General features: G+C 43.1%; 1 protein-coding gene across 2 annotated transcripts; it reads left to right on the top strand.

Moving 5' to 3' along the window:
* Positions 1-3,577: 3,577 nt before the first annotated feature.
* On the top strand, positions 3,578-24,781 carry FAM221A (family with sequence similarity 221 member A). Of its 2 annotated transcripts, XM_007505360.3 has the most exons (7): positions 3,578-3,876; positions 7,383-7,556; positions 12,755-12,945; positions 14,722-14,928; positions 16,929-17,021; positions 17,629-17,708; positions 22,901-24,781. In XM_007505360.3, exons 1-7 carry the CDS (start codon positions 3,812-3,814, stop codon positions 22,979-22,981), a joined length of 891 nt encoding a protein of 296 aa, XP_007505422.1. In that variant the 5' UTR covers positions 3,578-3,811; the 3' UTR covers positions 22,982-24,781. The 2 variants fall into 2 exon arrangements, with proteins under 2 accessions (XP_007505422.1, XP_007505423.1); XM_007505361.3 differs by lacking the exon at positions 14,722-14,928.
* The last annotated feature ends 482 nt before the right edge of the window (positions 24,782-25,263 follow it).

Raw genomic sequence — 25,263 nt, 5'->3', positions numbered from 1 at the left:
TGTCCCAAGTGCTGTGGATACAATACTGCACCCACAAGTTCCAGATCCTACTTCTCTCTCTCTCTCTCTCTCTGTCTTGGTCTTACTCATTCTGTCTCTGTCTCTCTCCCTCTTTCTATCTGTCTCTCTGTGTCTTTCTCTCTCTCCCCTCTGTGTCTGTCTCTCTCCTCTCTCCCTCTCTCTCTCTCCTCTCTCCTTTCTCCTCTCTCTCTCTCCCTCCTCTCTCTCTCTCTCTCACTCTCCTCTCTCTCTCCCCTCTATGTCTGTCTCTCTCCTCTCTCCCTCTCTCTCTCCTCTCTCCTTTCTCCTCTCTCTCTCTCCCTCCTCTCTCTCTCTCTCTCTCTGTCTGTCTTCTCTGTGTTTCTGTCCTCTCTCTTTTCTCTCATGCTCTCTCTCTTCCTCCTCTTGTCTCTCTCTCTGGCCCCCTCTTCTTTTCCTCCCTTCTCCCCCTCGCCCAATACTTTTCTTACACAGAGAAGACTTCACAGTCTACAAGACCCTGTCCTCTCAGCAGCACTCCTGGGCCAGCTAAGGTCTGTCTGGGAAGAGCAATTCAAAAAACTCCATTCAACAAACACTAAGTCCCGGCTTGTTAGGCTCTGTGATTAGCTCTATGGGTAGGGAGTTTGCTATCTCCAGGATGGCTAACACAAATCCTGTACCCCGGTGATGGGCCTGGAGAGCAGGGGAATGCAAGGTAGAGTGCACTGCAGGCCTGTGGGAATTGGAGCTAGCAGGGACCGTAGAGGGCTCCCTCCCTTTTGGTAATACGCGGCTCTCTTCCACCTTCTCCCTGGGCTGGAGAAGTCACACCAGCTCAGCCCTCCATAAACTGTTTCATTGCAAAAGCCGAGGCGGGGTGGGGTGGGGACAGATTAGCCAAAGTGGAGCTCCCAGAGGCTGTTTCAAACATGCCAGCTAATCCAGACGCTCCACTCAGGGCCAGTCAATGGGATTCAAAAAGGGCTTTTAAAAAACATCGTCTGTGCTAACCAAGAGGATGATAAATCGGGAATTGTGGTGCCTCAGTTGACAGACAAGAGGGAGAAGACAAAACCCTTTTGGGAGTCCTGGAGTTAGAAGGTTTGGGGAACTTTCTCCTTGGCGAAGATCAGGAACTTCTGCAGATTAGCCCAGGGCTCTCACTCGAACACCCTCCAAGGACAGAGATGGGATTTGAACTCAGGCCTTCTTGTCTCCAAGCCCAGCCTCTTTATCTATTAAGACTGTTGCCTCTGAGTGGAAAATATTATTATTAAAAAATAATTTCCCAGGCTAGGACCAGGAAAATGTTCTGTCCTTTGATAGTTTTTCTTTCATCTCATTTCCATTTTCCTCTGCATCTTGGAGCATTCATTTTCGTTCATTCTTTCTCTCCGGAGGAGGAAAGCAAAAAAAAAAAGCCTCCTTTTGTATGGGCTGAAGCAGCCATCTCCCGGCATTGCCTCTCTTTTTGTGTATCTGGGCGGTCTTTTTAAATGGGGGGGGGGGGGGAGCCTCAGGGCGGAAGGAGGGTGTTTAGTGTCTCTTCGTAAGCCCAGTAACAAGCCCGGGTTCCCTACATAAATAAAACGCACTGAATGAGTGCTGATAATGATGATGATACCTAGAATTTACATGGATCCGGCTTTACACAAAGGAAATGATTAAGGCATCAAGCCTCCACCCGGGAAGATAATGGTAGTAGACATTATTCATACCCTCCTGTTGGAGAAACTGAGATACAGAGATGAACTTGCAATTAACTACAAAATCTCTGGAAGAACTAAGAGACACATTGTAGCAAGTCACTCCCCCCCACCCCGTCCCCCCATCTCCTGCGTTCTCTTTGACATTCATCCAGTTATCAAAGTCAACCCACACATAATTGTAAAGTGTCTCAAATGTACACAACGCCCCAGTAACAGTTCTGTGTTCACAAAAGGGCCATGCTAACTTCTGCCTCTTTGGGGAGTTTTGGCAGTGTATTTACTGCAGAGAAGTGGGGTTTCTGCGTTTCTGTTTTAAGTTGATCTGCCCCAAGTTTGAAGTGAAGCTCACCAGTGCAGGGTCCCAGGAATGTTTCAGTCTGTGCCGTTTAAAGCTGTTTCTCAGTGACTTTGATGAAGGCATAGAAGGCAATAGCAGGAAGCCGTGAGGGACGACAGAGTCACTGCTTAGAACAACGAACCCAAAAGAATGAGCTGGAATGGAACAGGTAATGGCTTCACATATCCAGCATGTGTGTATGGGTTATGGGGACCACAGTTAATATGAAAAATACCCAGGGGTCTTAGCGGATTTCAAATTCAAATGAGTCAACAGCCAGAAAAGTGAACTGGATCTTCGATTGCACTGAAAGTCAGAGGGGAGGAGCAGCGAGGCACTAGAGCCTTTGCACTGTAGCCTGCCCATGCTAGCACGTCTAGGGCATACGCGCGCGTTTCTGGATAAATGTTGACAGCCCGGACAGTGTCCTGATGAGAGTGATGAGGCTGCTAAGGGACCTGGAGATCATGTCATGCGATGATTCATTAATCATAGTGGAAGGATGGAAGGAAGGAACTGGGGCTATATTTAGTCTACAAAACACCATCTTCTCAGTTCCCCGGGCTCGGAACCTAGCGGAATCCTCCTTTCCTCCTTCTCTCTCACGGTCTAGAATTGTTGCCAAGGTCTGTCTATTTCACTTCTGCACATTTCTCATCTATTTCACTTCTGCACATTTCTCATCTATTTCACTTCTGCACATTTCTCATCTATTTCACTCCAAGTCTTCAATGGGCCTCCTCACTCTAGTGCAATCCCTCATCATCCCACTCTAGCTAGGCTATTGCAACCACTGCCCGCGGGTCAGCCTGCCGCAATTCTCTCACTACCGTCAGTTCAGCTTCCATAAGTCCATATCCGATCCCCTACTCTGTAAACTATAACGGCTCCCTATCGCCCCCCGGATCAAATATAAAAATCTGTTTGGCATTCAAAGCCCTTTCTAGCTTAGCCTTCGGCTCTCCACCCCTTTCCAGGGTTCTTACCCCTCACTCCCGGACAAAAACTCCCCAATCCCTAAACACGAGGCTTGGAGTTCCAGAATAAAGCAGTCTTTCAAGCCTGGTCATTTTCCCTGGCTGTTCCCCACATGCAGAATGTTCTCCCTCCTCACCTCCGCCTTCTGACTGACCTCCCTGACTTCCTTGAGGACCCGAATAAAAGCCCACCTTCTACAGGAAGCCTTCCCCAGCCCTCTTCGTTCCAACACCTCCTGGCTCTTCGGAACTCTTTACTCATCCCCTTTAGAGCGTGTTTGTTTGGCGAATCTCCCAGAGGAAAATGACCGTCTTTTGCTTCTGTGTCCCCAGTGCCAGCGCCTGGCACAGAGTAGGTGCTTCAGAAAGGGTTATTGACTTAAGGGAGACACAAGAGGGAGTGCTTGTGTAGTGCAGAACTGGGCGGTGGAGGGGGCAGAAACAAAGAAGCTAGAAGGTGTGAGTGTGTTGGGGGAGGGGGTCGTCAATTCCATTTAGGGTTAGGCGCCACGCCCTTTTCAACACTGGGGGATTCTAAGATAGGAAGGGAACCGTCTAGGTGCTCCCAGTCCGCGGAGTCAGGGACTGCAGCCAGGAGGAGGCGGGACGGCGCAGGGGGCAGCGAGGAAGCGCCCCGGGAGCGTCCGCGTGGCCGTGACTGGCAGCGCGCGCGCGCGCGCGGCCCTATACAGCACCTGACAACCCATGGTAACCCTGGGCCCGTGGCGGGGCGAGTCTCCCGCATCGCCGGGGTAACAGGCCGTTCTCCACGATCGTTCCTAGAGAGCCGGGACACCGCGGTCGCCATGGAGCGGCTGAGCATATCCCCGGGAGCCGCCGCTGCCGTGGACGAGTACTTGGAGTACAGAAGGTGAGGTGCGGGGAACTGAGGCAGCAGCTGGTAGGCAGGCCAGAACTGGGCGGGTCCTCAGAGGTTCCTCCCTTCCACTTTACAACTGGAGAAACTGAGGCAGGTCCGAGCTGGGTGGGACCTTAGGACCTGACCCTTCATTTTACAGCCTGGGAAACTGAAGTAGCCTAGAGCCCAAGCACCGGCGTGGCCCAAGTCCTTTCAAAGAGGAAGACGCGAATCTGACACCTCAAGCTGAAGCCCTCCGAGATAACTCCGAATTTTACTGCTGGGGAAACTGAAACAGCCCAAGGCTGGGCCACGGCACGCCCGGAGTCACCCAGGGAGAAAGCCCTGAATCTGGCACTGTCCCTCCCCCCCTTCATTTTACAGTTGGGGAAACCCCTGTGGGTCTGATGGGACGAGGGGACTGTAAGGAAACTCCGGGGGCTGGGGGGCGCCTGGGGCTTGAAGTAAAGGTTCTGAGCAGGTGCGCCTGCACACACGACACATGTGAACACGTGTGTACACTCACAAGCACCACACACCGTGTACACGCCTGCGCGCCCACCCCAGTGCCCTCCCCTCACACGTCCCGTCCCGGTTGCTAAAGGCCAGCTGAGGCAGGCAAGGCTGCCCACTCGGGTGCCTCAGCAAGGAAAGAGCAGTAGGCCAGCCCATTCTCTTGCTCTCCCGCAGGACTTGTGGCAAGTGGGGTTCGACCCTTTCCCCCAAAAAGAAAGCAGATTTAGTGTTTTTTCTTCCACTCTGGCTCACACTGGGGCCGCTGGGTAGTACAGTGGATAGAGTTCTAGGTTTGTGGTCAGAAAGATGCATCTTCCCGAGTTCAAGTCTCTAGCTGTGTGATCCTGGGCAAGTCACTTAACCCTGTCTGCCTCAGTGTCCTTCCCTGTAAAGTGAGATGGAGAAGAAAGTGGCAAACCAGTATCTTTGTCAGGAAAATCCCAAGTGGAGTCCAAAGAGTCAGACACGTCTGAACAAATGGCTCGTTATACCCCTTCCTGCAGCTACTTTGGGAAAATGTCCCAGGAGGATAGTTTAGGTATGGATTAGGTCTGCCCTCATGGAATTTGGTAGAAAAGTAGTCCCTGCAGGATCAGGCAGAGGGCACCCGCCCCCCCCAACCCCCCCCCCCCCAACCTTGTTATATGACTTGGGGTTGTGATTTTTAAACAGTGACTCCATTATAAATAGGAATAATATGGAAATAGGTTTTGAGTAATGAGACATGTATAAACCAGTGGAATTGCTTGTCAGTTCTGGGAGGGGGCAATTGAGGGGGGAGGGAGAGAGCATGAATCATGGAACTATGGGAAAATAGTATAAAAAATAAAATTTAAAAAATTCTCAAAAAAAAAAAAGAAGCAACCCAAACCGTGAACTTGAATCATCGATTCTTACCCATTGCTTTGATTAGACTATTGCAGCAGCCTTTGGCTGGAGCTGGGCTCTGGCCACTGACTGTTATGATTTTATTGTTAATGACAGTCCCCATCATGTATAATAATTCTCATCTCTGAAGAGTGACATTCTGCTGTCATATTCATTCCTCTGCTACTTGGACAGCCAGGTAGAACAATGACTAAAACACTGTGCCTGCAGTCTTGAAGACATGAGTTCAAATCCAACCTCAGGTATATCCTAACTGTGAGGAAGCCATTTAACCTGTTTGACTCAGTTTCTTCATCTGTAAAATGGGGATAATAATAGCACTTACATCAAATGATTGTGATGATCAAATGAGATAAAATTTGTAAAAACCTTTAGTTCAATGTCTGGCACATAGTAGGCATTTAATAAATATTTATTTCCCTCCTCCCTCCCCCCTTTGTCTTCTTTCCTTCCTTCCTTCCTTCCTTCCTTCCTTCCTTCCTTCCTTCCTTCCTTCCTTCCTTCCTTCCTTCCTTCCTTCCTTCCTTCCTTCCTTCCTTCCTTCCTTCCTTCCTTCCTTCCTTCCTTCCTTCCATCTTTCCTTCCTTCCTTCCTTCCTTCCTTCCTTCCTTCCTTCCTTCCTTCCTTCCTTCCTTCCTTCCTTCCTTCCTTCTCTTCCTTCCTTCCTTCCTCCCTCCCTCCCTCCCTTCCTTCCTTCCTTCCTTCCTTCCTTCCTTCCTTCCTTCCTTCCTTCCTTCCTTCCTTCCTTCCTTCCTTCCTTCCTTCCTTCCTTCCTTCCTTCCTTCCTTCCTTCCTTCCTTCCTTCCTTCCTTCCTTCCTTCCTTCCTTCCTTCCTTCCCTCCCTCCCTCCCTCTTCTTCCTCCATCTTGAAATACATCTATTAATTCTTTGGAATAATAAGACAATTGATTGTCATATTGATGACATTGAATTGATTTTAAAAAGGGCTTAGAAACATTTTTAATTATACAAAACCCTGATTTAAAAAATGATATTTTTACATGTCATTTAAGAGGCCAATAAGGAGCCTTAGCATGATTTATTGGTTTCTGAAATGAATGTGTGCCCCTCTTTCACCTCTTACCAACCATTGATTGATTTGGAAGCCAGAGACTAAAAAGATAGAGAAAGAAGGGGATATATAATGATGTAGCCAATTGCAAATGTCATTTTAGAGACATACATTCAAAGTGGAAAAAACCTTTAAATCTTGACTAATCATTTCCTTTTCCCTCCTCCAGTTTTTATATAACAATTTGGAGGTTGATCTGACTTTTGCATTTTTTATCATTGCTTTTAAAATAGTAAGTAAGCCTGGTTTTGATCCATAGAATTGGGGGCTTGAGTAAACTAAACCCAATAATAATTGGCAATGACAGATTATTTTTCTAACATGCATGATCTCCTGTGAGCCTCATGAGCAGCAATCCTGAGAAGTAAGTGCTATAGGAATTTTTATCCCTAATTTTGCAGATGGGGAAACTGAGGCTCAGTTGACTTGACTTGCTCAGGATCACATAGCTAGTCAGGGTTAGAAGTGGGATTTGAATTTAGGTCTTCCTAACTCCAAGCCTAGCACACCACTTGCTGCCTCTCTCGGTGGCTGGAAGCAGGCATTTTCTTGGGCTGGAGCCATTTGTGCACTCTAATAAGTAAGGTTTTTTTTGGAATGCTAAATGCATTGGCATTTTGGACCTGCACCTTTTGGCTAATCCTAAAAGTGCAAAGAAGGATACAAAATGTACATTCGCAGGCCTCAGAAACAGGGGAAAATCTAGGGGAATGAATATATTATAAACTGTGCTATTGTCTTGTGGAACATGTTCATTTCAGTCCCATTGCCTTGCATTTACTCAATCATTGACCTCATTTCCAGGCTTTTCATATGAACCAGGGATTTGGCGAGCCATTCTTTGCCTGATCTGTTGCATATTTACTCCTGTCATGGGGTTGGACATGTATGGCGGCTTAATAAGTGCTCTCCTTGAGGAACATGAACAACGGAAGCTGACTGTGTAATCGATTTTCAGGGGTGCTTCATTTTAGGTTTGAATGTGAATTTCTCTCAAAAACAAGCACCCCAAACTTATTTTCAAAAACGATCTTGTCCATAGAGTGGTTGGTGAAGATGACGGAGGGATCCTCTTTACTCCTGAAGAGTATGAAGAATATAAAACGAAAGTCCTTCCCATGCGGTTACGAAACAGATTGTACGTGAGCTGGCGATCACCAACAGGCATGGACTGCAAACTTGTCGGCCCGGAAACTTTATGTTTCTGTACACACAGGTAAGATGTGATGTTGGGCTTCCCGGCGATGATTCTAAAATGGGAAACGATAGTAAAAGAATCCACTAGTGGAGCCCTGACTGATATAGAGGGAGGAACATGCTCTGGAATGCTGGTTACAGGGTGAAAAAGGTTTAAGATCATTTTTTTAAAGATCACTTTTACCGGCTCAGCATCTCGACATGACCTGACTCTCCTTGCCCAGCTTGTTGCCCATGGTTTGGTTTTATCCAGGGCAGTGACAGGCAGGAAGGGGGAGGGAGACTTGGGGTACAGAGCTTAGGGCCTCGTGAGCTGAATCTCTTCGGTCAGAGTGATGGAGAGGAAAGAGCCAGGGATGATGGCAAGCTTCTAAACCTAGGTGAGGCATAGGAAGAGGGGCGTTTCCTCAAAAGAAATGGCCACATCTGGAAGAGAAATGACTTTTGGGGAGAAATACAGTGAGTTCTGTTTGGAACATGTTGAATTTGAGTCACTAATAGGACACTGAGGAGCTTGCAACAGAGATTGTAATTGAATTCATATGAGCTGATGGAATCTCCCAGGGGGAGAGTGTAGACAGAGGAGGAGAGAATGCTGGGGTCGTGCTCACATTTATTCCATGGGAGGAGGAGGATTGAAGCTACGAAGACTGAGAAGGGATTAGTAGACAGTAGAAAGTCAATCAAGAGAGGAATGTCATAGAAGTGGGGCGGTGGTAGTGGGAGGGGGGAATAGTTCCCTGGAGGGGAGAGTTCAGAAAGGTCATGTAGAATGACTGAGAAAAGAGCCCTGGCACGTTGGCCTCTAAATCATTTCAGCGAAGTGGTGGGATCAGAAGCCAGATTATAAAGGATTGAGAAGAGATTTCGGGGAGTCAAAATGGAGCGGGTGGTCCCTGTCCTTATCTAAGCATTTGGCTGTGAAAAAGGGTAGAGATCTGGGAGGAGAGCCTGAAAGCAGTTAAATTCTGCTGTCTGCCTGGACTGGCTTATTTCCTATTCCCTAAGCAGAATATTCCATTACCCATAAGCTTAACTAGAATGATTTCTTGGAATCCCCAGTTTGTTTTAAGGCTCAGCTAAAGCAGGGCTTAGCCTTCCTGGACCTACCCCCACCCCCAGCCAAAATTGCTTTGTATTTACATAGGAAATGTTGTGGACCTGTGCAGCTGTGCACAGGTTGTTCCTCCCAGTGTAGACTGTAAGCTTCTTGAGGGCAGGCACAGTTTCATTTTAATTTTTTTATAATTATATCTACATCACCTAGCCCATTACCTGTGTAAAGATTAAAATTTAGGGATACTGAGGCAGGTAGAAATTAGTTTCTCTCTGCAAGGAGTATTATTTTATGAGATTTATTAAAGGTCAAGGGTTAAAGAAAATACAAGCAAGAGAAGCACATGCTAGGTGGGCCATGAGGCCCACCCAAATTTCACTCACATCATGAGATGCGTCTGTTTACCAGCGGAGCCAGGAAGAGAAGAGCCCGCCATGGGCGGAGACCCTCTAAAAAATGATTTTGCTCTCGGCCTAGGTGAGAACCCAGTGAGATTACAAAGCACTCTGGGGAAGTGGAGCAAGGATTTCTGGGGATTGAAGTCCTGGATTCAAGTCCATTTTTACACCTGGTACATAGTAGGTACTTAACAAATGTGGTGGCGCCATCTGTTTTGTCTCCTCTCTTTGGATGTCCAACGTCCTGTAGGTGAATTTATGACTTTGTTAGCAACAAACTTGCCATGCAAGGAAGCCTTGTTTGTGTTTGGATGAAAATTTCCCCAAAGTAATGCTTTAGGCCCTGTTACTTGATAAATACCGAATGGGAAATATATTTATGAATGGTGGCCTGGGCCCAGTTTGTTTAGACATGGTATTGTTGAAGTCAAAAATTTCTGGTAATGAAATTTGAGTTTTTCTGGATGTATTTCAGTGAGCAGATTTGGTAGCCACATTCCCTTGATTAAAAGAACAACAAAACATTTGAGTGGCTATAACCCCAGCTTAAAAAATGGAAAGTCACTCTACTCTTTGGCCAGTCATTTGGAAAGCTCTAAGGTATTCGACTTCCATGATGCTCTTCCTTTTAGTGGCTGCTTCCCTCCTTGGGGATTTTCAGGAGTCTCACCCTCACCCATTTGACCTTGGCTTCCTTCTGAGATAATTCCTTGTGTTTTGGGAAGGGTCAGCCTGACCATTTGTGACTTAACTTTAGTTAGGAGGGTTATCTGACCTTTCTTTCCACTGATGAGAATAACAGCATTGATGAGATTATCACACAGTGGGATTTTGGAGACCATTTTGTCCAGTCCTTCTGTATGGAAGCAAGAGTGCCTTCTTCATTGGCATTTCCAACAAATGGTTGACTATTCAGCCTTGTACGCCATCACTGAAGGGGATCCTACTCTCTTCTGAGGCTACCTCTTCCATCACCAGGTCCCTGTCATTGTCAGGAGTTATTTGTTTACATCATGCTTTGGAAGATTTACCTTCAGATATAGCTTTGATGTTGAGCCAAGGTTAGCTTGGAAGCTCCCATGGATGATACCGCTTTTGTTATAGCCTCTGGGGTCTGTCTTTCCTCTCCTTAATGGATTTCCAAATACTGCGGGGCAGCCACTCTGTCCTGTCTGAATCTTGACTTCTTCAGTGGCGCCTGTGCTCATGCCCCACCATGTCAGGATTTAGAGCCTTTTTGTCTTTTGGAATGGCTTCATTAACATTGGTTCTAGCTTCCTAAAATGGATCACCTAGATCAAAACATATGACACTCTTGATGTGGGCTAATGGGAGATCTCTGACCATATTCTCTCCCTAGAGTCATTTTCAATAGACTGTGTCATCTAATGAACATTGGCTTCTTTTGACTTTTGAAGTAGCAAAACTAACACTGTAAAATAGGCATGTTTTAAAAGGGAGGAAAAGGGGACAGCTAGGTGGCTCAGTGGATTGAGAGCCAGGTCTAGAGATGGGAGGTCCTGGGTTCAAATCTGGTCTCAGACACTTCCCAGCTGTGTGACCCTAGGCAAGTCACTTAACCCCTTTGCCTAGCCCTCACCATTCTTCTGCATGGAACCAATACATTATTGATTCTAACATGGAGGGGAAGAGTATTTAAAGAAAAAAAAAACAAAAGAAAAGAAAGGCTCCTTTTAAGGAAAGAATCCCTCTTTATTCTACTATTGTAGATGAGAGAGATACAAAATATATTGCAAAGACTGGATTTTAAAATGAAATCTCATGCAAGAAGTAGATAAAACTTTGGCTGCCAACAGGGGGTGGGACTGGAATCTCCAGCTAAGAAAAGCAGGTGAACAGTTGGGAATATACTTCTTTTTCTTGTCTTTCTGAACTGAGAGGGAAAGGAGCAAATCTCACTGATCTTATCCAGCTAGAAATCCCTCATTGATCTGAAGAGTTTCATGGTAAAATCCAGTCTTTGCAACATATTTTGTATCTCTTTCATCCACACTGTGTAGGTTGGTATAGTTAAGGAGGGGAGGCATTTGTATTTTTTTTTTTAACATTTCTAACTGGGAGTTTGCAGTTCCAACGAAGGATGTTTTTGTTCTGTGGGAATTTCATTGCATGATCTTATTCTTGGGTACTGCTATAAAGTACAACATTGTACTTGGGTACTGCTTTAAAGGTTACTCTCAAAGTATGGAATGTGACAAGGAAATCACTTTAAAAGACTGATATATATTAATTTAAGGTCGCCAAGGAATTCAGCTATGTAATTCCTAAATGAAAACTCAAGTCAGCAGTCAACCTTTTATGGAGTTTAATTACAAACAGGAGAAAGAAAGGTATTAGAGATAGAGAGAGGGAGAGAGAGAGAGAGAGAAAGAAAGGGGAGAGAAGGGAATAGGGCTTAAATACCCTTTCTGTTTAGGCTGGGCCAAAAGGCCCAAGCCCTTAGATAGCTGAGGCAAAGAAAAGAGATCAGTCCCTATCACTCCCGTGACCAAATGGAGAAACAGTCTCAGGGGCCTCCACCTCCAGCTTCCTTCAGAGCAAAACTTCTCAAAGCACCACCTCTCAGAGCAAAAACCTCTCCAACCAACCACCCCTCAGTCCTCAGACCCCTCTATCTTTAAGGAAACCATCCAAGTTCCCTCCCCTCAGTTCTCACATCTACCAATCACTGTCCATGTCTTCCCTGTGCCAATGGTGGCTCTAGCTTAACCCAGGACCGCCCAGAGGTCTGTGGCTTTGCACATGTCTGTTGAGGGTCATATTCTCAAATAATTAAATCTTGATCCTTTGCTGCAGCCCTTCCTAAATCCTGTTAGGACTGAGTGGGGTGGAAATTGTATTTTCCAAGACCTGGTTCTGTCATTCCAAGTATCTCTATTGTATCAATTCTAAAATCAATCATGACTCAAAGAACTTCCTGTTCTATGCTTAAGCATAGGTCAAAGCCCTTTCCATTGTTCAGCAAAAGGTTTCTGTCCTAAAGTAATCTTAAGAAGGGAGGAGGAGGAACCTCCCATGCCAATGGGGTTCACATTCCAATAGAGTTCCCACTATCAATAGGAAATTTTTCAAGTATGAAATTTTCCAATGGTGAAATTTCCAACATTTATAAGTCTAAGAAATTTTAAGGTTTACAGGAACAACACTTATTTCATTCTTCTACCAAAGAACAAGGATTGAAATAAACTTAAAAAATAAGTTTTATTGATGTTTTAAGTTTCTTACATCATTTTAGTTTTCCCTAATATGCTTCCGCTTCCGCATCCCAGAGAACATCCCACATAGCAAAATACAAAATTTTTTAAAAAGAAAAAAAATCAGTGCAATTGATCAATACATTGAAAAAGTTGAAAAATATGTGCAAAGGGGTCTCCTTTTATCTCTTCTTTTGAGCTGTGCTTGCTCTTGATAATTTTGTTACATTCATGATTGTTATGTATTTATTCTTTCCATTCAAACTGTTAGAGTCATTATATCTTTATTATTTTCTTGGCTCTCCTTTCTTCTCTCTGAATCAGTTCATAAAGCTCTTCCTGTAAGCGCTTAGCACAATACTGTCCCATTACAGTCACACACCACACTACGTTTAGTCGTTCTTCAACTGATGTCTGCTTTTACTTTCTGCTGACATTCAGTTGGCAAAATATTTTTGAAGGATTGTAAAGATGGAAATCCTGGTAAATTCGGGATGTTTTGTGCTTATTCACTTTCTACTTTAATTTATTTCAATCTTCTTTTCAGGTATAAACAACATAAAACGGATTTTGAAGTCATTCCACCAGAACGCCCAATTTCCTTGCCTTGCAAAGTGAGCCAATGCCCTTGCAGTGCCTTTTACTATGTACCTTTAAATGGAACTCAACCCATTCGGTGCAGGTGTAAACATTTTGCTGACCAACACAGTGCAGATCCAGAACGGGCTTGCAGGGCATGTAAGTGAGGGGAGGCTTCACTGGGGGGCATTTCTGGATTAATCAGAACCTGGCAAGCGTCTTTCCTTTGCAAGGATCTGAACCATTTACTGGGTTATTTAGCAAAGAAGAAATTATGATGAACAATGAATGTTGGTACCAAATTCTCTATTTGAAGGAAATGCTCTAATTATATTCTGTGCTGTCATAATAGGCAGCAACTTTATGTGGTGTAAATCAATAACTTTACCAAGGGCCACAGAATTTACATTGTAATTTTTCTGACTTTATTGAAAAAAATTTAAGAATAGTGAGGGTTTAATCAATGAAATTATCCATCAATAATACATATTTGGGGGATTAATTTTTTTTTTACTAGTAGTACATTTGTAGACATTTTTTACGGAGACTAGTTTCCCAATGATCACCAGGGGGGATTGTGAATCTTAAAAATTCTCAGACCCTACTTCAGAACACTTGGTTAAGACCATTCCCCATTTTAAACAATGAAGGGACTTAGTCAGGAATGTGAGAACTCTACTCCACCCATACTTAAGCATACTTTAGGGGAAGATAAAGTTGTAAACTCTTTACTGAACAATGAAAAGTACCTTCATTGTTTAAAATGGGGAATGGTCTTAACCAAATCTTCTGAAGTAGGGTCTGAGAATTTTTAAGATTCACAGCACCACGAAAGTTGTATATGTATGTGTGTACACACACACACACACACACACACACACACACACACACACATATATATATATCATGAAAGGTATGTATAAGCCTTGGTATTTTGGAACCTGTTTGTATACATTCCATCCATGCTCTCAAAAGAATTTGAGGTAATTATATCTGCTAGTAGAATACGTTATGTGACAGATAGTATACATTATCTTGAATTAAACTCATCCTTTTGGGGAAATGATCATTTAGATCGATGTGAATTTTAAAATGAAAGCAGCCTATTCATTTTCTACATTATACACATAGATTAAGCTATTTTTTGAGTTGAAATCTGGTGTAGTAAAGCATTTTAGAATGGGATTTTGAATAGAATGATACTTTGATTATTTCAAAGGGTGAATCAGTGCTCCATTTATAAATAGGCAAATCCTGGCTGTACCCTTTATGTTCCACATTTAAGTATGGGCAGCTGAGTTTTCATTAAGCAAATCTGATCCCTGGGCTTAAAGCTTAAAGCTGTGCTAAGACTTTTGGCATACTCTCAGTTGGGTCTTCAGGGGAAAATGAAAGTATATTACTCTTTTTTCATTTCTTCCGTCCCTGGCCATTCTTTTCCCATCTCCTTCTAACTCCCAGCAGTTTAATAATCACAGGTGACATACATATGGAGGGCTTTAAAGTTGTAAAAGCATATTCTATGACAACAATTTTGTTTGAAAGATACAGCAAGCACAGTTGTCCCCATTTAACAGATGAAGAGACTGAAGCTGAGAAAGTACCCTAAGCACTTTTTAGAACTGAGGTCCTCCTGATTCCAAGCCCAGCAATTTGTCCCCTGTGCCTTAATGCTCCTCTCCTGGGTTCGACGGCATCCTTTCCCATTTAGTACTCTTTCAGCCCTTGTCCCCCAGATGTTTGTGGCTGCTCTGGGATCAGACACTCTTGGAGTTTCTAGAAGTATTAAGTGGCGCTGGGAGTGGCTGAGAGTCTACAGTTGGGAAGACCTGTAAATGGAACAGCAAAAAGCTACACCCTTGGCCTGCTTGACCGTCTTTAAGTTACAAATGACTGATGTGAACCAACCTTATTTTTTTCTTTGATTTTATGCAGGTACCAAATGCCCAGGATTTCATAGTTACTTCACTTGTGGTTGTGGCCATCCCACATATACACACGAGACCATAGTGGAAACAAAGGAGGAGAGGCTTGCCCTAGGAAAGCCAGTGGGACAGGATGTTCCTTATGCTGCAATGGGAGGATTAACAGGATTTAGTTCATTAGTAGAAGGCTACATGAGACTTGATGACAGCGGAATAGGTAGGTGGCCCATTCTGGTGCCTCCTGGCTCTGACCAGCTGTCATGCTCCTTGATGGAGGACCGTTCTGGTTGCCATCTGTGGCTTTTACATCACCTTTATTTTGGAGCTTCTTCCCAGGGAGCTGGTCGATAACGGAGAGAGCCCCTGGTGCTGCCCAGAAGGGCAGGGAGGGTGTTTTTCCAGCATGCTTCTGACCCACAGCGGGTCCCTGCTACTGACCCCTCATCCATTTGGCCACCTCGCTTCACTGTTCTCTTGGGTTGTGACCTGGCATGTTTTCCTGACTCAACTGGCTTTACTATGTCAGTTCACATAATAAACCTTTCCATACTTTTAACTTTCATTTGATTATCACATGACTTTTGATACTCATGGCAGACAAACATGAAGGGCCAAGCAATTGGAACGAAGTGACTTTCCCAGGGTCACACAGCTAGGAAATACCTGAGGTCACATTTGAACCCAGGACTTTCCTCTAGGTCTGGCTCCAGCTTGCTGAACCCATAAGTGGTAGTTCTGATCCATTCCTCTTCCTCCTCTTTCCCTCACTGGAACTAGGAATAGGAGAAAATTAGTTTCAAATCTTGTCTGCCATGCTTTGGATGTGAGTGTGGGCCACCTAGCTTCTTTCTTAGGGCCTCAGTTTCTAGGTGAAACGGGGCAAGGAATACCTCTGGCAGGGGTGCTTCTGAGAGGATCTAAAGAAGAAGCATATGCCATGTGCTTTCAGACTTTCAGGTGATGCAAACACAGCGCCTTCTTTCCAAGTTGGGATATCATTTCAGTATTTATCTCCTTACCTTAATATCACCATAGTTCACTTTGTTTATTAGCCATACTCAGGGCAAGTTTGGATAGATAAGAGGTCAAGAGTATCATTCCTTCCCTTCTGTTGGAGCTTGTCTCTTTGGAATGCCTGGACACCCCCGTGACTTTTATTTTTTCTGAGTTACGCTCCTTAACCTGCCATTCATCCTAAATAGATTTCCAGTTTCGCAAGATGGATGCTCCCTCTGATGAAGGGAATGCTTTTAAATTTTTTAGTAAAGAGAGTTTTGGTCATTATTTTATTAAATACCTTTTTAATGGAATTGCTTGATGTGAGTTCCAGCACTGGTGAGGAGACTGGAAATTATGTCAGAGAAGGATTGGGCAAAGGAACTGGGGGTATTTATCTTGGAGAAGATAAAACTCAGGGGTGGATATGAGAGCTACCTTCAGGTCTTTGAAGGATTGTCATAAAAGAGGGATGAAACTCATTTGGCTCCAGAGATAAATTTAGGTCTATGTAAAGGGAATTGATTGTTCTATTGTTTTTTCAATTGTGTCTGACATATTGTGACCCCATTGTGGGGGCAGGGGGCCATATCTTCTTTTATTTATTCATTAACTCATTCATTCATTTATTTGTTTGTTCATTCATTCATTCATTCATTCATTTAAAATCCTTTGTATCACTTTGTGTGTGTGAATTACTTTGTATTGGTTCTAAGGCAGAAGAGCAGTAAGGGCTAGAAAATGGGAGTTAAGTGACTTGCCCAAGGTCACACATCTAGGAATTGTCTGAGACTACATTTGAACGTAGGACCTTTCACCTCCATGCCTGGCTCTCTATCCACTGAGCCACTTAGCTTCTCCATTTGGGGGTCTTCTTGGCAAAGATACTGAAGTAGTTCACCATTTCCTTTTCCAATGTAAGGAAGAACTTCCTAATAATTAGAGCTGTCCAGCAGTAGAATGGACTCTGAGTCTGGGAAGGGGGTGGTAGGCTTCCAATTCCTGGAGATGCTTAACTAGAGGATGGCGATATTCTACTGGAGACTTGGGCTTTGGTCAAGATTACCTTTGAGTTTCCTTCCATTGTTGAGATGCTATCATCTTGTGGTCTTCACACACACACACACACACACACACACACACACACACACACACACACACACACCTGGTTTGTATCCTTAAAAAGGCAATTCTATTTTTCCACACATTTTTTCTACTTAGGTGCACCTTCACTTGAAGCTTTAGGATCTCCAGTGATTGCCATGGACCACCCTTTCCTACGAGCACATCAAGGGCCATCTAGTTCTCTTCAAGGTAGGCAAGTGAGGGGCGATATTGGCACCCACAGAGGGAGTTTTTCCCCAATTTCAAGCCTACAGAAGGGTGTCAGGATTCACGTCCACTTTCCACTTCTAGAATTTCTATGTTTTGGCTTTGCAGTAAGATTTGATTCATTCATTCTAGTTTGGCCACAGGGAAAATGAAGAAGTTTCACTAGCTGTCAAAAGGATAGAGTTAAAAGCAGCCATCTTCAGGGATGGCTGATTCTGAATCTCAGGTAGCCGAATTGGGAGAGGCAGCGCTAATACCTGGTGGTTTTCTAAAAGAGGAATTGGCCAGATGGAGAACCGGAATCCTTCGTGCCCTTCCATAGGGAATGGAACACAGTCATAGTCAATTACCCAATGGTTATATGGGGTTTCACAACACCCCATGATTTAGAAATCAAAATTAGACAAGAGAAATCCCGCGCAACCTGCACATGCCATCAGGGCAGTAGACTTTGCATTCTAATCTTTTACCTAAGATGAGATAAAGGAAATGGAAGCTTTCTAGAGAGTTTTCATAACTAAAAACAATCTTCAAAACGTATAAATACATTTTACATGTTTAGACGAATCCTTTTCATAAACACTTTTAGGTACAAGTAATCAAGACTCTTCCTTAAGGAGACCCGATGAGGATGACATGGCTTACTTTGAACGGCGTTACCAAGAAAGGGTAAATAATAAGCTTTTTTCCCCTTTCAAATCTGCTTTTGTTAAGCGTTTACTTGTCGCTGGAACTATTTATGCACTTCTGTATTTACAGGGTTATCATAAAAAAAAAAGAAACAAAACCATGTGCCACTAAGCATCATAAGAGGGCGAATCAGAAAGCACAGCGTGTAGAAAACCAAACTGTAGCACATTGTGGACGATTTGCAAATGCAGAACCAAAGCCCCCATGGGCTATTTTGTCAGCCTCAGTAAACATCAATTATGTGGGTGCTTAGAATTTTGATCAAGAAAGCCTTTATCAGTGTAACTTTTACAGGTTGAGAACTTTAGTGTTAACATAGACCTACCTGAGGAATTTGCTGATCCTGAATGGCTGTTTTACATGTTTGTAAGAGACCTGTTGGTTTGTGAGAGGGCCATTTCTCAGGAGAGCTGGCCTTGGGCAAGCTAGACCTTTTCCATCAGACAATCCCTCTTTTTCACCTTTACAATCTTTTTTTTGGAGATCAACCCAACATACTGTTGGTCATAATCTCTTTTTGGAAGAGAGACTATTTCTCACAGTCACCCAAATCTTTTTGCTTGATAGAGGAGAGTGGCCTTTTGGGACAAGTCTTGAGGTATCCCAGGATTACTGTACAAGGTAAAAGACTCACTGGCCTTGCCTTCCCAGCCTATTCACAAACCTTTCCTTCCCCCCTTTTTTCAATTTTGAGTTCCCAATTCACTTCCTCCTTCCCATCCATCCCCCACCTGCTGAGAAGGCAAAAAAATAGGAAATCAACCTTATGTGTGAAATTATGGAAAACTACTTTCCATGTGAGCCATGTCACCAAAAAGGGAGAAAACGCGAGCTCAGTGAGCGCTCAGCATTCCTCCATTCTCTCTTGGGAGGTGGAGAGCGTTTTTTCCTCATGAACCCTTTGGGATAGTCTTGGACCTTGTTCTGATGGAAGTAGCCAAGGCTTTCACAATTGAGCATCATTACAACATTGCTATTGCTATGCATGATGATATCTGCCGGGTTCTTCTTACTTCACTTTACATCAGTTCATGTAGGTCCTTCCATATTTTTCTGAAACCACCATCCTCATCTTTCCTCATAGCACAATAGTATTTCATCACCATCATGTACCATAAGCTGTTCAGCCATTCCCCAGTCGATGGGCATTCTTTCATTTTCCAGTTCTTGCTACCATGAAAAGAGCTGCTCTGAACATTTTTGTACATATAGGTAAGGTTCTTTCCCTTTTTTTATCTGATCTCTTTGGGATAGAGACCTAGCATTGGTATTGCTGGCTCCAAGGGTGTGCACAATTTGATACCCCTCTGGTCATAGTTCTAGATTATTCTCCAGAATGGTTGAACCAGATCACAATTCCAACATAAGTGCATCAATGTACCTACGTTCCCTTATCCCATCAGCATTTGTCATCTCTGTTAGGTGTAAAGTGGTATCTCAGTGTTGTTTTAATTTACCTTTCTGTAAAAATAGTGATTTACAGGATTTTTATATGATTATAGATAACTTTGATTCTTCTAAAAACTGCCTGTTCATATTTTTATCAACTGGGGAATGGCTATTTTTATGAATTTGACTCAGTTCCCTATATGTTTGAGAAATGAGGCCAAACTTTATCAGGGAAACTTACTGTGAACTTTTTGATATTACTTCATTGTCTATGATCTTTTAGCAAAAGTAGTTTCCTTGATCAAGTCCTTCAATTAGGTCTAATTTTACTTTTCTTTTGTCTAAGGTCATGATAGCCACCCCTCTTCTCTTCACTGCAGCTGAAGCAAAGCAGACTGCTTCAGTCCTTTATTTCAGCATTTCTTTCTGTCCCATGTGTGTCTCTTGTACATAGTACGTTGGATTCTGGTTTCAGATCCATTCTTCTATCTTCTTCCATTTTATGGGTGAACTCCCATTTACAGTTATGATAACTAATTATGCATATTCCTTTATTTCTCTATCTTTCTTTTTCTTTTTAGCCTGTTCCTCTTCAAAAATCTGTCTTGCTTTTGACTGCCTTTTTGAATCCATTCTCTCCTTTCTCACCCCACCAAATAACTCTTTTATCTTCTTTTTTTCCCATCTCCCTCTTGGGTAAGATAAATTTTTATATCCAGACAAGCATTGTATATGTGTGTGTGTGTATTCCATTTTTGAGACAATTTTGATGATAGTGAGGTTCAAGCATTGCCCTTCATTATCCTCCCTACCTCCCCCTCCCAGTCATTTTCCCTTTGGCTACAAACTTTTCCTTTATGTGAGAAAGTTTGTCCCCTTCTATCTTTTCCATCAGACAATCCCTCTTTTTCACCTTTACAATCTTTTTTTTGGAGATCAACCCAACATAATCTCTTTTTGGAAGAGAGATTATTTCTTTTCCTCCTTTTGCATGCATGGTCTCCAACCCTGAAGGTGTCTGTTGAATGAATGAAGCTATAGAAGGTCCTGGAAGGTATAAAAGGTCTGGTACCTTACAGAGGTGACTTCGGAGAGTGGTAGGCTAGGGAGTGGAAGAAGTAAGGGTTGCCTTGATGAGAGGGTTTCCACGAGAGGGAAACAGACAGACAAATCCCTGTAGGCCCGGCACTGTACAAAATGATGGGGAACAAGTACAAGTTCAGAAGAGCCTTCTCCCTCTAGGAGTTTCCAATCTAATTGCTGAGTTGTTTTGGTTGTGTCCAGTTCTTCATGACCCCTTTTGGTGCTTTCTTTTTTTTTTTAAACCCTTACCTTCTGTCTTGGAGTCAATACTGTGTATTGGTTCCAAGGCAGAAGAGTGGTAAGGCCTAGGCAATGAGGGTCAAGTGACTTGCCCAGGGTCACACAGCTAGGAAGTGTCTAAGGTCAGATTTGAACCTAGGACTTCCCGTCTCTAGGCCTGGCTCTCAGTCCACTGAGCTACCGAGCTGCCCCCTTTGGTGCTTTCTTAGTGAAGATACTGGAGGGGTTTTCTGTATCCTTTTCCAGCTCACTTTATGGGTGAAAAAAGGGAGACTGACAGGGTTAATTGACTTGCCTAGCTTCACATAGCTTGGATGTGTCTGAGTCTGGATTTGAACTCCTTGTATGGCCGGGAGCACAAGAGAGAGGATATCTGAGGAAGATGGCAGGGGAGCACAAGAGAGAGGATATCTGAGGAAGATGGCAGAAGGGAATGAGAACCAGAAATTTAGCAGAGGGAACAGCAGTTGAGAGAACAAACCTTCATCTTCACAATTGAATTATAGAAGCTCCACCAGAAACAGGCCTGTTTTAGCCATAGGAACAAACATGTGATTCACTTGGAAAAATAGAGATTCTATAATTCAGTTCAATTCCAAACATTAATGACCTATTCTGGGCCAGGCCCTGGGGATATAGGAATAGCACACTCCTGTCCTCAGGAAGCTTCTGTTCTAAGGGGATAGTATGGAAGGGAGACACATAAATACAGATAAGTCTACTGAAAAGAAGTCAAAAGTTAATTAAAATTCTTTGGGGGTTGGGGGAAAGGGAGCCCATCAACCACTTGGGGTTTCCAGGAAAGCCCTGTTAGAAGGAAGCCCCCCCCACCCCCCGAGGAGGAATTGTTTTCCCTTCTTGTCTTTGTATCTTCAGTGCAGACCTTGGCAGATGGTAGCTAGGATTACCAACTTGATTAATTGTATAGGAAGTGACTCCAGCTGGGCTTTGAGGGATTCCAAGCCTGGAGTGGGACCTAGAGTGGGTGATGAGGAAGGATGTGGCCATTCCCAAAAGGCTATGCCTCCTCCAGAGGAAGAGTCATTGATCCTGGGGCTAGAACAGTCAGATCTGGGGTTGAAAGATGTCAAACTGGCACCGGCATGGAGAGTGGCCTTGAGAGAGTGAAGGATGGAGTCAGCCAAGAAGCGGTCCAGTAGACTGTCAAAGGGAGAGGGCAGGCAGGAAGAGTAAGCATTTACTGTGTGCCCTACTGTGCCCAGCTCTGGGGATATAAATACAAATCTTTTAATTTATTTATTGTAATATTTTATTTTCCCAATTATATGTCATAACAATTTTAACATAGTTTTTCTGAAATTATAAGATCCAAGTGGTTTCCCTTCCTCTCTTTCCTGTCCCTTCTCCCAAGATGATAAAGCGATTTGACCTGGGTTATACAGATATGATCATGTAGAACATTTTCATGTTGGTCATCTGAGAGAATGTTCCTGTAAAACCCAACCCCCAAATAAAAATGTACACAAAATAAAGTGGCATTTAGACTCCTCTCGGTTCTTGCTCTGGAGGGTAGATAGCCATCCTTGTTCAGAATTGTTCTGGTTCATGATACAAATACAAACAAAAAGAAAGACAGTTTGTTTGTGCCTTCAAGGAGCTTACACCCTAAGAGGGGAAGGGAAGAGATCCCAGAGAATACAGCAAATGTTGATGGTGGAGTGGAGGGAAGCAGAGGCAGGGCCTGCATGGTGGCCAAGTCCAGAGTCAAGTTGGAAGCCCAAATGGGACAGGGATGAAGCATGCCCACCTTGGGCCTGTCCCTAGGGCAGTCCCTGGAAGGAGTTTCCTAATGGGAGAAGGATGGAAGGATGTGCCAGCGTGAGGTGACACAGAAAATCAGGAAAGAGACAATGAACAAGGAGACAGAATCCCAGAGCAACAAGACAGAAGTAGAGGGTGGCCTTGATAAGAAGGTTAAAACCTCTCAGAAGCTTTGGCTGGGTCTTCTGTCTAGTTTCTAACGTGGCTAGCACAGTGGAGGCATTGTACACGTCCATGTTGCTTAGAAGCCAGGGAAGGATGTGGGGTGGGGCTGGAAGTATAGCTTTGGGGTGAAGAGGGAGCTGCCAGGGATGGAGCCCTCAGCTTTCTTGGTAAGAGTTCTCTGCTGAGGGTGGGGATGAAGAGTGATAGAGCTGATTATCAGAGAAGAGATTTTTAAAATGTTTGTGGCAAATAAAATGAATGTCTTTAATCCATATCATTTCCCCATTTAAAAAGAGAGATTTCAGCCTTCCCATGGGCTTATTAATATGCAACTGCCCCACATCAGCTCTCCCCAATAACTTCTGACTTTTGGAAAGTTGGGGGTTTGTAAGCAGTCAAGGCCAACAAATGCCTCTAAATGTTTATGAAATCAGAAACGAATGAAAGCAAAATGCCAGTTGATCTTTGATTGATCTCTCCACAGTTTTAATGGGTCAATATTTTATTTTCAGCTGAAAATGGAAAAGGCTGCAAAGAAGAAAACAGCAGGGGCCTTGCCATCAAAGATGAAGCAGAAGGATGAAAAGAAATGAATAAATGTAGCTGAAATCCATTGGTGCAATATATAGATGCGTTTCCCTGCACTGTGGAATACTCATACTGCATTTAAAGCCATTTTCAGCCTTTCTTTGGGCTCATTTGTGAGGCTTAGGTTCCCTTTGCCAAAATTAACATGTGGTTTGTACCCATCCTAGACCGACTCCCCCCATCCCCCCGCATCTCTTTCTCTTTAGCTTATATTCATATTAAAGAGTTTAGGTGCTTAAAAACAGCAAAAGGTTTCTATCCTACATCTTTGGTCTAATCCTTTCATCTCTCAGGAGAACAATTGTTGAGGCGGCAATGTGAGTATTTTAAGAGTACGTAAAGGCAGCAGGGTGGCACAGTGCATCGAGTGGCAGGCCTGGACTCAGGAAGACTCATTCATCTTCCTGAGTTCAAATCCAGTTTCACTAGCCAAGTGACCCTGTTGGCCTCAGTTTCCTCATCTGTAAAATGAGCTGGAGAAGAAATGGCAAAGCACTCCAGGATCTTTGCAGAGAAAACCTCAGATGGGGTTGGGAAGAGTTGGATACGACTGGAACGACTGAACAAAAAAGACAGGTTTCACATTCAGAATTTAAAAAACTTCCAAACATTTTGTAAAATGCATAATTTCCCCTCTGCAGCATCTTTATTGAATTAGTCTTTAATTCATTGATGCATTATATTTTATTATACATGTTTGCTCTTTCTCTGAAGCTAAGAGTTTGTGCTGAAAATCAAAGTTTTCAGGCAGCTGAGTTTAAATTCCAATTTTTGTTATTATAGCTGAGAAATTAGGAATGAAAACAGCTGCAACCAGTAAGGTGAAACAAAAAAAAATGTTCTTTATTGATTTAGAATCCGGTGATGCCTTAAATGTGCCCTTTGATTGTTCCCCATTATGTGCTCATCTGATTTTGACGGTCTTTTTTTTTTTTTTAAACTATAAGCTCTAGGGTTGCTGTCTAAATTTAGGAGCATCTTAGACATCTTTCAGAACCACACAGGGCTCAGGAGGTACATTTTGATTGCTAAGATAGCAGGGGAGCCAGTGGAAAGCCTTTTGCCTCATTCCTGGGGTTGTCAACACAATCCTTCTGCAATAAGTTGGCATCAAATATGTAGGGTTCAAGAATGAGGGAAATGGCAAAACTGAGTTAATCAACTTTCAAGTTGGGAAAATAATGAATTAAAAGTACATCTTGATACTTAGATTGGCTGAATAGAACAAGAAGTTGTCTCTAAAATGTGTTGTCAGTAACATGCTGAGATGTTATTTAGGCTTGTCAAATTCTGGCCCTCTGGCCCCCCAAGGACTTCAATTACTGGAAATAATTTAGTAGGGTTTTTTGTTTTGTTTTGTTTTAAGCTTTTAGGGCTTTTTAGATTTGATGTAGAAAGTCTTAGTTGAACATTCATCAGGACATCTTACTTTTAGCTTTGAGAAAATGAGATGATAATAACAACTCACATTTATCCTGAACTTTGAAGTTCAAAGAACACTTTTCTCTTGACAACTTTATGGGACAAAAGGTTCAGTTAGACAAGTAGAAATTGACTCCAAGTTTTTAACCTTGGTTTCTTCCACCCTAAATCAAGCAGTCTTTCCTCCTCCACTTTGGCAAGAAAGCACTATGAAAAAGTAAAAAAAGTAGCCCTGGAGAAGTAATAATGTATAACATGGTTAGTTAAACATTGATGTTGAAGAGTTTGTTACAAAGACATTTTTTCACATGCTCAATTACTGTAAAAATGAAAGTATTTTTGACTAAAACTTTTTCAAATAAAAATTATGATTTGGTTACTAATTTAAATAGTAAAGAATTTGTTTAGTATGGTAAAATGCTCATTTTCATAGGTTCAGCTAAAATTTCCCCTTCTATTAATTGAAATATCTTTTTGATACAGGGTAGTTTTTTGTTAAGGGAAACAAATGAGTCATTAATAACAATGGGTAGTCAGCCTTGAGCATCTTCAGCCCATGTGAAACAATTCAACTTCAAGATGTTTCAAACCAATAACTAAAGCTGGCTGCCAAAGGCTTTTCTTTCTCTCTCTTTTTTTTCCTTTCTTTCTGTTTCTGGCTAGCACCCATCTCTATATTTAGCTTATTGCCTGGAAAGGTTTCTGCAGAAGTTATATTCTGTGTTCCTGGATTCCTTTCTTCTTAGGGAGAAATCAAGAGAAAAAGAAGGAATTTGACGACTACTACTACTACTACTATAGAGCATCTAACTTACATACTGTTTACTGTTGTCAGGATTTGTGCCTTTACAAGTTTATCTCACTT

Source organism: Monodelphis domestica, chromosome 5 (genome assembly GCF_027887165.1).
Source record: "Monodelphis domestica isolate mMonDom1 chromosome 5, mMonDom1.pri, whole genome shotgun sequence".
NCBI lineage: Eukaryota > Metazoa > Chordata > Mammalia > Didelphimorphia > Didelphidae > Monodelphis > Monodelphis domestica.
This window is presented reverse-complemented; position numbering and strand designations above follow the sequence as displayed.